The 12,142-nt window shown below is 41.3% G+C and overlaps 1 protein-coding gene across 1 annotated transcript in view; it reads right to left on the bottom strand.

Moving 5' to 3' along the window:
* Positions 1-311: 311 nt before the first annotated feature.
* Positions 312-12,142, bottom strand: part of LOC117433083 (chromobox protein homolog 6-like) — a 21,063-nt gene continuing 9,232 nt past the window's right edge. Inside the window, exons 4-5 of the mRNA XM_059016771.1 lie at positions 3,792-3,858; positions 312-2,699 (exon numbers count right to left, since the gene is read on the bottom strand). Coding sequence (XP_058872754.1) covers positions 1,287-2,699; positions 3,792-3,858 — 1,480 coding nt within the window. The 3' untranslated portion in view covers positions 312-1,286. The remainder of the gene's footprint in view (positions 2,700-3,791; positions 3,859-12,142) is intronic.

Raw genomic sequence — 12,142 nt, 5'->3', positions numbered from 1 at the left:
GGCAATGCTCATCACTGAACATACTAGATAGTGTTGCAAGATGCCGATGTAACCTCTGGTTTTGTCAGTGATTAGTATGAGGAGGCACCATGAGATCGGAGACTATAGTAATCTCAAAAGCACAAACCTCCAGATCTCAATCCAGTAGGACGAATGCAATATGGACCGCACTCCCCTGCATACCAGTCTGAGTTGTAGATGTACTACTGAAAGAGTCTTTGCCATGCCATGACTCAGTCAGTATTGCTATGGCTAAATGTTTTGCATAGCCTACAATTTTAGGATTGAGACAAAAAAAAAAAAAAAAAAGATTTATATAAAAAACATAATTTAGATTTTTTATTTAACATTATGTAATCAAATAAACTACAAAATGATATCGCAAAAAAAAGTCTACCGGAAGCCATAATAGTAGTACAGTAGTATTTCATGTTAGATTTCATTAATGTCACATTGTCCTTTTTTTTTATTTATTTATTTTTTAAAGTACTGTAAAGCCATAAATACGTGCAAGCCTTTTATTATGCTGTTTTGCATATTAAATTTTTGGCACAAATATCAAATTCCACTAACAATACATACTTCGTATATTGAAACAAGTCGCCAACATTTTGAGAAAAAAGATTTTAAGGGTGCAAATATTTGTGGCTTTACAGTATATGGAAAACTACAAAGCGGTGTGTAATTCAATATGTTAACGTTACATTATTCAGCAGGTTTCATTCGACTTTATGAAGCAAAATTAGTTGATTCTATAGGGTGATGCAACACCTTTGGCCGTAGCTGTACATATTCAAGGGTAGGAAAACAGTAGCCACACTAACTGCTTAGTTTAGATGACTGTACAGACAGGTTTAACACTGTGGGGTTATTTATTGATTCCCTTAGTAACACCACAGTCTGAATACAATTTAAGAAACACAGTCTGTGGAAGAGAGGGGGTTTTGGGACGTCAGTTTAGAATAATAAAATAGTCCACATGACACCTAGCAAACAAGAAATCAAATCAGGACATAATCTTCAATGGGGATGGGTTCAATCGGACAGTGGAAAACACAACACCTGGAAACGTAAACTCAATTCTTTAGGAGTTTCCTCACTCTGCTTTAGTACCATTACCATCTAAAAACTGTTACGATACTTACTAAGAAAATGTGTTGAAACGCCTTGGTTTCTAGTCCTCTGTGGGCTGATAAAAGATGGTACTAAAGCGAGAGGAATCCTTCTTGAGAATTGAACCCCTTCAGCTCCCAACCCTGGCGGTTTGTACCCGGCGTCATTTCGGCTTACGGTTTGGCGCCCGCGAAATCCTGCGCATTGCAGAACTCCTTGATGGTGACGGTGAAGAGGTTCGTGGTCACGTCAGTCACGACCACGTTGGCGCAGCAAGGGGACATCTCTGGGCGCCAATCCGGGCCAGGTTCGAAGCTAGCGACAGAAGGGGGAGACGACCGGCCGCCCTTGACGTCCTCGAAGTCTTCATCATCATCATCATCTTCGTCGTCATCATTGCGAGTCTCCTTGTTTGCAGGAGTTGCTGTGCTGGATTCGGGAGGGACGGACAGATCCAAGACCCTGGACTCAACATCGTCTTCATCGGAAGAGGAGGAGGAGGAAGAGGAGGAGGAGGAGCGGTGGTGCAGGCCCGATCTGGGGCCAGTGGTCTGGGGGCTCAGTTTAGGGGGCTGTGGGGATTCGGCACGGGCATTAGAGGGAGGGACCGCGGTTGAGGAAGGAGGGGGCTGGATTTGGGAAGGAGGGGAAGGCGGGCAGTCAGAGCCGCTGGATGAAGAGCTGCTGGAGCCAGAGCTGCCTGAAGAGGACTCCGAGCTGGTGGAAGAGGAGGAAGAGGAGGAGGACGAGGACGAGGAAGGGGAGCTGTGCTGGTAGCGCCCCGCCACAGAGGAAGGGGGGCCAATCACCGGAGGCTTCTTCATGGAAGGCGAAGTCGGAGGGCGTCCTAAAGTGGCGGGACGTCCCAGGAGAGTGGAGGGAGCAGAAGAGGGAGGGGCAACTGACGAGGAAGGAGGGGGGCCGCTTAGGTTTTGCTGTTTCCCGTACAGAGAGAAGCCAGCAAACTTCATGTGGGCTGGAGCTCGCATGGGCACCCCAGCCTCACCAAACTTCTTGTTCTTCCCGATCACTCGATTGCGGGACGGGATTCTGGGGCGACCTGGGGGGTTCCTGCGAATTGTGCCACTGGGGGGGGCGTTGCCATGGCCACTGCCATTATTATTATTATTATTATTATTATTATTACTGGCTCCCGTTCCTTTGTCAATGACCTTGAGGTTCAGGATGATCCGGCCTCGTTTGGGCTCTCGAGGCTTCACCTTGCGGTTCAAGATCCGCACCGTTTCGGAGAAGGGAGACACAGGCGGGCGGAGGAGCTGGGGGCCTCCCGGGGTTCCGGAGGGGGAGGAACCAGAGTTGGAGCCTGAGGACAGGAGGTCATGTCTGGGCAGGGGGCGCCGGGACATGCGGTGACAGCGACGGATGTCTTTCTTCAGCTTGTGAACGGCAGCCCCGGAGTGGAGCTTGGGGGAGACGACCGGGTGGGGGTGGCGGAGGGGAGGGGCGTGGTGGGGAGGGTGGGGGCGGGAGTGAGAGGAAGAGGAGGAGGAAGAGGGGGGGTGTTTCGAGGAAGCAGGGAAGTGCAGCTCTGATACACGGACTGCTTCTGCCGCCTGGGCACGAGCCTGTGGGGGGGGGGGGGAGTAAAATAAGCAGTTAGCGTTTTTAAAATCATATTCTTTCTCCGAGATTATATAATATATATATATAAAATATACATATAAATAAATCAATAAATGAGAGCGATATGAATGATATGCAGGTCGATAAACGATATGTCTCCAAATTGGCTACTTGTATGACACATAAGATCAAATTATCTTTTAATGATGGACTATTTTGTTAATAAAATACATTTAATGACAGGGAGGGTATGTATTTCAACTATAAAACTTTTTTTTTGTTTTAATTTTTTTAATTATTTTTATTTGTATTCCCCCAATTTGGAATGTCCAGTTATGTTTTTTCTCCTCACTGTCCCCACACGGCACAGACACTGAGGGCTTGTGAGTGTCCTCCGATCTCACCAGCCTAAAGCCAGAATCACTTTTAAGCTGAGCAATCCAGAGGTGGACGGGCTACCGATCCCAGAGAACAGAGACCAGCCCTGCCTCTTATCCACTCGGAATGTGCTCGGTGTCTGGCCAGTAGGGTTCGCTGTTGTGTGATGAGAAGCAATCCCTGCCGGTTTCCCATCCCCCCACCCCGGTGGCGTCAGAGCCAATGTGACGCCCCCCCTCGGGCTCCCCAGCAAAGTTCGGCCTCTTTGCACAGCCTGGACGTGAACTGGCGCCGTCAAAGCTGTGTGACTCATCCTGCGCTCCTAGTTGCAGTGCTTTAACTGGATGAGCCAATCGAGGACCCAAACACACCTATTCTTGACTCAAGCGCCATTTGGTGAACTACAATGAGCGCTGTGGTGCTTGTCATCTTGTACAATACATCATGTAAAGAAAGTATCACGATTAAATCGATACATAGTAAATCAGTACAGCCCTACTAGAACTACAGTTCCCAGCATGCCTCCTCACCAGCAGCTATGGTGAGGGATGCTGGAAGCTGTAGTTATTTATCCCAATACAAACGATACAGACCTCTATTAAGTTATATCATGTAAAGAAAACATCACGATTCATTGATACACAGTGAATCGTTACAGCACTAGTGTGAATCATTATTGGTGCCTCGTTATCAAGATAACAGGTGGCAGGTGTTACCTTTAAAAGGAAGGTTTTTGGCTTGGGTCCTCTCTTCTTAGGACCATAGAGCTCCCGTTCCCTCTCTCTGTCAATCAAAAAATACATAAAAAAAATACAATTAAAAAAAAAAAAGTGTCAGGGTCCCCACTTTTAAACATCTCAGGCAAAACATTATGAACCTAGTGTCTTTCAGAGGTTACCTTTATACCCGTGTATTTGAATTTATGAACAGGATTATTATCAGTAAAATGGTTAGGTGTACATACAGCTCTGAGTTTCATTTCTTGAATAGGTCTATGATTGGGTATCAGGTCTATTTTCCACCCTAAGGACTTTCTTTGGTATAAATTATACTTGTTTTCCTGCCAAATGAAAATGAAAAGAATAGTGAAGTATTCATTAAGTTTAAAATAATACTGGAATATGAAAAACACATGTTCATCCCAGCACAACAAATATTATAACACTGCAGAGGATGCAAGGAATTAAAAGAGAAAATGGAGAAAAAGAGAATCTAAGCAAGAAGAGACTGCAGTGACATTGGTCAGCAATACCATGTTGTTTAAAAGACAAATCAAGTCAGGTAATACATACATTATTATTATTATTATTATTTATTTCTTAGCAGACGCCCTTATCCAGGGCGACTTACAATTGTTACAAGATATCACATTATTTTTACATACAATTACCCATTTATACAGTTGGGTTTTTACTGGAGCAATCTAGGTAAAGTACCTTGCTCAGGGGTACAGCAGCAGTGTCCCCCACTGGGGATTGAACCCACGACCCTCCGGGGTCAAGAGTCCAGAGCCCTAACCACTACTCCACACTGCTGCCTACATAGTACTTCTGATTTCCCCGACTTTTCTGCTCTCCTTTAAGAATTCAATTGCTACCTGTTAAGCCATGTGTGTTAATGAGAAACGTGTTAATAATGAAATTAATTTAATTTACAGGGTTTTTTTTCTGTGTAACAACTAAATGGGCTTTTAAATCGTAAGTCTTACTTTTTCATTTCAGATCTGAAGCGACTCCTCTTTATTAATGTCAGTAGTCACGCATAACAATTGTAATAAAGTGGTCCAGCATAAAATACTTTATTTTTCACTATAGCACTATTGACACATTTCTCTGATGTGATTGAGACACAAATAGCTTAACAGGTATCAACTGAATTCTTAAAAGGACAGCAGAAAGTTGGGGGTAAAATACTGAAAATCAAGCCTAGTGTATAAAGAGTATCAGGATGGGCTGCAGTGAAGTATAAGGTTATAACTGCATCAAGGGGTACTGGTGACATAAACCACAAGAGCAAACTGGAGTGAATTCACCAGATTCACCAGACCCCCGAGATGCAATTACAGTAATCCGTCGTCTATCTGCCCTAATCGTTTATCCACCATGATCAAGCTCTTCAGCAACGTTAGTTCATTATTGAACAAAGAAAATTAGTTCAGAGATTGTAGATCCCACCAAAGTATTCTTACACTGTGTTGTATGTGCTCCGTGCGCTACCATTACTGGTAGTGTCATGTGACGTGTTCACTGTGTCGCTATGTAAATAAATCCTGTTCGCCTGCGGGGCGTATCAACTTCAACCTGCAAATGCAAGCACCCACATAGCAGACGGCTACTCTGTCACAACCATTAATACCCTGTATCTTTCTAAACAAGGTATTTATGAGAACTCCCTAATCAAAATCTGAATCATAAAACAATAATTGTGTGAATGCAGCAATTGTTACAGCTGTGTACAATGGCAGGGTTAGAAACTCCCGCTTGCCCAAGGTGAATTCAATCTGATGAGGACTAGTTGATGTCTGTGTCTCAGTACTCTTCTGGGCGAGTACTTAAAACAAATGTACACATATACTCTCACGTTCAGTCTTGCGTTAAATGCAGGAAAGTCAATTTTCTAACCGGGTGTAGCAGTGGTGAATAAGCATTCACAAATAATGCTTATGTAAACAGTTACTCGGAACTAAAACCTCCCTTCACCCCCCCCTGTAATGTCAACCCCACTTAATGACATTATGTCAGTGTTCTCCGGCTGCGCGGGATGCAGAGTTTATCGTTTGAAGTTACTGAAACTCGCTGCATCTTTTGAAGTAAGTGTAAAGTCATTTTACAATAATGTGTTGATTTATACCGGGTTACGACCCTGACTGATGATGTCATTAGCAAAGGGGGCCTGTTGTACTAACAAGGTCAAACAATAGCTTTACTAAACTTTTAAAACTAATAAACAAACAATTACAATAATGAACATTATCGTAGTATGTTGCTTAAAACATAATAACACAATATATTCATAATAAAGTTGAGTTCTTGTCTATAAACAGTAACACGTTTAAAGCTTGGGACTCGCTGTCTGTAGCTTGGTGTTGTTTACATTATCGTCAGTATATTTTAAGTGATTGGAAGCTGAAATTATTTTTTTATTAAAACACACTTTTCTCATACCAATACAGTACTGGTGAGCGATAATCAGTTTGTTTGAAAACCAGGCTTTAATCACTGATAATAGGTGCACAGGCAGTGACTCGGTGAGCACTCTGGGGCTCAAGCACCAATGGGGGAAAATAAGGTCCTGCATAGTGAAAATAAATCACCTGTTCTGTCAAATTACAATCACAAGCAGAACTGTTATTGCAGTGTTTAAAAATATAAAATCCATTTATACAAAGTCTCACAGCTTTCTTGAAAATATCTGCGTTTCCCTCGTTTTTCTTTTAAGAACATAAGAAAGTTTACAAACGAGAGGAGGCCCCATTCAGCCCATCTTGCTCGTTTGGTTGTTAGTAGCTTATTGATCCCAGAATCTCATCAAGCAGCTTCTTGAAGGATCCCAGGGTGTCAGCTTCAACAACATTACTGGAGAGTTGGTTCCAGACCCTCACAATTCTCTGTGTAAAAAAGTGCCTCCTATTTTCTGTTCTGAATGCCCCTTTATCTAATCTCCATTTGTGACCCCTGGTCCTTGTTTCTTTTTTCAGGTCAAAGTCATCCCCTTGGTCGACATTGTCTATACCTTTTAGGATTTTGAATGTTTGAAATCAGATGTTTGAATCGGATCAAGACTGAATAGATTCAATTCTTTTAGACGGTCTGCATACGACATACCTTTTAAACCCGGGATAATTCTGGTTGCTCTTCTTTGCACTCTTTCTAGAGCAGCAATATCCTTTTTGTAACAAAGTGACCAGAACTGAACACAATATTTCAGGTGAGGTCTTACTAATGCATTGTAAAGTTTTAATATTACTTCCCTTGATTTAAATTCAACACTTCTCACAATATATCCGAGCATCTTCTTGTCCTTTTTTTTATAGCTTCCCCACATTGTCTAGATGAAGTCATTTCTCCTTACTGCTTCTAACTGCTCTGTACTTTTCCACGACTGTACTTCTCCCACGCTGCCGCTTCCACACGCTATTGCTGGGAAGACGGCCTGGCTTTTGTCTGTATCGGTTGTGCTGTTGGCTCCGCCCCTCCCCCCGTGTCTCAGAATGGCACTGAATTTGAATCAGCTGCTCTGAGCTTCAGCTTGTTATCAGAAAAAGACACGGAGCCGTTAGACTTTAAGCTGCAGTGTTTTCTGATTAAAGCAATTACATATGTAATTTCTCCTTACTGCTTCTAACTGCTCTGTACTTTTCCGCAACTGTATTTGTAATGTTCTCATTAGTATCTAAACCTAGCAGATACAGCACCCGTCCACTGGCAGATTCTACTGTACTTGCTGAAGCGTTTTTCTCCCACTGCTAATAAAAATAAATCAATAGCCACCTAGCTAACAATTTCATCCTGAGGGCTACAGTGAAACGTACTGTCTTTAAAATTGGGACTTTAGTGAAGACCGAGTGTGTATGCGAGTACATTCATTATTGTAGGGAGTAATTCATAGCCAGCAAGCATTTCTGTAAATAACAACACATGTAATGTGTCCGTATCATCCCGTCTGGTGCTGTCCGTGTCAGTTTCTCAGCGCACAGTACAGTAGTCGCTCAGTAACGAGGTGCAAACAGGTGATTGATCGACCTGTATGAGCATTTACAAAGGTGCTTTGTTTTAAAAAAAAAAAAAAAAAAAAAAAATTAAATCTAAGCCTATTTTTAGGGACCCCAACTGTTGATTCCAACTTAACATAAGGACTAGCAAGTTTCAAAAGGTACTAGTCCTTTGGACCAGTAGCACAATACTGTTAGTTTCTAACCCTGATAATTGTATTTAAAACAGGATTCATTCACATATCCGCCCTACTCTGGTCCCACCACAATCGGATATGCGACTGATTACTGTGTAACCCAAAGTGATTTTTTTTTATTAAGACAGTAGTTTAAAAGACGAACAGAGAATTCCCTGAAAATGTGTTGGGAAAGTCATGAATGGCAATGTCATCACATAGCTTGATGTAACATTGCTTAATTATTCTTTTGCATGGGATGAGAAGGAAGGATAGTACTTATCCATATATTAAAAGGGAAGCTATGCAACAGAAATGTAATGTTAACAATGGACCAAAAAAAAAAAAAATCCTTTCCTATTTTATTAGTTAAAACAGCGGCTTAACTAAACACAACCGCACTTTAACTGTAAGCTGGATTTTCTCCCCCTAGAAGTAATTTATTGACCCACTTTGTAACAGTCCTACATACAATGAAAGTATAGTAAAACGAGGTTTCCGAAAAATGAACTTTATACATTTTACAAGGTGGTGGTATTAAGATCTGTCACGGTTTAGACTTTTAAAAACTAGAGTAGGGATGTCACAGCATCAAATCTTGACGGTAAAGGCTAGTTATCGTTGTACCAGTATAATGCCATTTTTTGTAATCCGTTTTTAAATGGCTATTTAAAGAAATACACACTCAAGTCAAGTCATTTTTTTAACAACAAAAATAACTTTAATTTAAAGGGGGTTTTTTTTGTGATCAAATTTTTATTGATTTTCACAGAGAACAAGCAAAAACAAAAACAAAATCACAAAAGGTATAGACAATGTCGACCCAGGGGACCTCAAAAAAGAAACAAGGACCAGGGGTCACAAATGGAGATTAGATAAAGGGGCATTCAGAACAGAAAACAGGAGGCACTTTTTTACCCAGTAATGTTGTTGAAGCTGACACCCTGGGATCCTTCAAGAAGCTGCTTGATGAGATTCTGGGATCAATAAGCTACTAACAACCAGGCAAGCAAGATGGGCTGAATGGCCTCCTCTCGTTTGTAAACTTTCTTATGTTCTTAAAAGAATAACGAGGGAAACGCAGATATTTTCCCTCCCCTCCTTCCCCTAAAGGCACATCCATCCCTCCACAGACCTCCTGAGAATAATTTGACATGGAATTAGCAGGCAGACAATAAATCCTGACAGTCACAGTTTTTTTTTATCCAATGCAATGACAATCAGACTTCAGACAATAGCTTAGTTATCTCAGTTGCAGCTCCCTTCTAGATTTCTAAAGTGGCGTTTTTTTGCCTTATTTATCCTGGCAGTAGATAGTTCTAGCATGACTATGTCATTAAAATAGAACAACCATTGCCGTACAGTCAGTCTATGAGGAGGGAGCCAGTGTTGTACTATCAGTTTCTTTGCCGCTGTTAAACCAGCAAGCCAAATTTTCCGCTGACGTTCCAGCAACTGAAGTATTGAATCATCATTAAGTAACAGTACGACTGGATCCAACTGCATGTCTCTCCCAATTATCCCAGGCAGTATAGACATCACCTGGCACCAAAAAGAGTTAACCTCTGGACATTCCCAGATCATGTGCATTAGTGTGCGAGGTGTATTAAGAGTACAGAGTTTACATAGGGGGTCTGCGGTGATTCCTACAAGATATCTCTTACAAGGAGTCCAGTATGTCCTGTAAACATAATTTAAAATTAATGAATTGGCGATTGGGATTTTTAGATGCATTAAATATATTGTCCCAGACCGCATTCCAATCAATTAGCATATCTTCTAAAGTGAGATCTTTCTCCCATGATTTGAACAAAGCCAACGGGTTACATGAAGCTTTTAGTAGATTTGAGTATATAGTTGAGACTAGCCCTTTAGAGGAATCACCCGAGACCCAACCTATTACAGGATGTATTGCAAGTTCCGATCCCCAGGGAACCCCAAAGCATGTAAAGCAGAAGCAGTCTAAAATACAAGTAAGAAGGATGATCCTGGTAAATTAAAATGCAAGGTCAATTCCTGGAAACTAATACGCCCGTCCTTATTGTTATTGTCCTTAAAAATATTAATGCCTTATTTAGACCATGAGTCAAAAACAAAGGGTTGGTTACCTGACCGAAGAGCACTGTTATGTCAGATAGGTGAATGTTGGTGCCATTTAATATTATACCCCATGTGTTTTTCTATTGCCCTGAAGTTAGCTATAGTAATTTGCAATGATAGGACCATAATGTAGAGCACATTTTATGTTTGTGAGACCTGCAAATGAAATGCTTTGTAGTTTTACAGGAGTCACTAGTGCTTCTTCAATATCTCTCCAGGGCACAGCAGACAGTGGATTTAACCATACTCTGAGGGAGCGTAACTGGTACAACTTAGGGACAGCTAAGACCCCGTCCATTTTCGTGCGCTGTAGTGCGTTAAACTTGATTTGTGATTGCTTGCCATTCCACAAAAATATCCTTATTAAAAAAGATTTTAGCCGAATAACCTAGGGGGGGGGGGGGGGGGGGGGGGGGGGGGAGTGGAATCATGGCACTAATAAAATTAATTCGAGGAAGAATATTCATTTGAACTGTAGCGGTTTGAGCTCGTAGGGAGGCGGGCATCACTGTCTATCTCTATGTCTCCCTTCACCTCCCTTAGTACTTTGTGATAATTATTTTTGATAATGGATTGAAGGGAGGGCTATATATCAATGCCCAGGTATGTAAATTATTTTCTGATTGGAATGATGGAGGGTAACAAGACCTACCTGCAGCTGTGTTAAGAGGCATCAGTGGCAGACTTTGCCCAGTTCATTTTATAGCCCGAGAACTCACTAAATTCACTGAAGGCTGTTAATTTTTGGAATATAATTTTGAATATCTGCAACATACAATAGAATATCATCTGCATACAATGATATAGCGTGGCTTGAAGATTTAAATTTGATGAAAGGCACTACTGTGTGCTGCCTAATGTTCTGCACTTTTGGTTCAAGCGAAAGAGCAAATAGCATAGGCGATAAAGGGCAGCCATGCCGGCTTCCCCTCAAAATATTAAAGGGTTCGGAGTGTAAGCCACCAGTAGAGACCATAGCAGAAGGATTGGCATACACTGTACAAATCATATTGATAACATTTTCACACCAAACCAAATCTCTAATACCAGCCAAAGGAAGTTCCACTCAAGTCTATCAAATGCCTTCTCTGCATCTAATGATAGGACTGCACCTTTCTTGACTGCTGAGTTTATCTTGTTTAGCCAAATTGGGCCAAGTATGTCCCAAAATAACACCACCACCAATTCTGGGGGGATGCTGTCAAGTCCTGCAGTTTTTGCCTTTAATACTCGCCAGTTTGCTTTCAATAGAGATGGGTTTGCCTAATGTTGCTGCCTCTGCCTCAGATAGTTTTGGAAGATTTAGATTTTGCAAGAAGTTAGTGCAAGCCTCCTTATCTAAGGTGGAGCTAGAATTATACAAATTAGAAAAAAAAAGGAGCGAAAGGTCGCACTAATCTCTCTGGGGTCACAACTTAGTCCTTTTGAAGGTGAATGGATTGATTCAATAGATGCACGAGATTCACTTTGTTTTAATTTAGTCAAGTAATCGGCTGGGTTTACTGCCTTGAAAGGAATATTTTCACTGGCTGCTTGCAGTTTTTTCTTCATTAATTTGGGTGCAGTTACTTTTTTGTGCATTTTTTTTTTGTACATTTTCAGACACGGACATCGTTCTTCTAGATCATGAATTTGTTTTAATCTTGATTTTTTAATGTGAGAAGCAAATAAGTAAGTGTTGTCTCTTATGAAGCCTTTTGTAGCTTCCCATACCGTAGCTGGGTTGTTCACGGGGAGGGACTTTTACATTTCCAAAAACTCCACTAACTTAGTTTTGAAATTGGAAAATTCATTCTGGATTTTGTAGAAGTTTGGGGGCATACACACTAATAAAAGCAATTTTCCTCCCTTGTAATGTTGTACATATGTAGGCCAATCTTCCAGATCTGTCACACTAACCTTTTCTATATTAAAATTAAGATTACGTTTAATAAGAATAACACTTTGTTCTTGACCCATCAGATGTAGCAGCAAATTTGTGTAAAATTTGTTTTGTAATCTATGGACATCTACTGCACGCAAGTGCGATTCTTGTATAAATGCCAAATCCACGTGTTTCCTGTGTAATTGTTATATATAA

Source organism: Acipenser ruthenus, chromosome 53, assembly GCF_902713425.1.
Source record: "Acipenser ruthenus chromosome 53, fAciRut3.2 maternal haplotype, whole genome shotgun sequence".
NCBI lineage: Eukaryota > Metazoa > Chordata > Actinopteri > Acipenseriformes > Acipenseridae > Acipenser > Acipenser ruthenus.
Note: the sequence above shows the minus strand (reverse complement) of the source record. Positions and strands in the feature narration are given on the sequence as shown.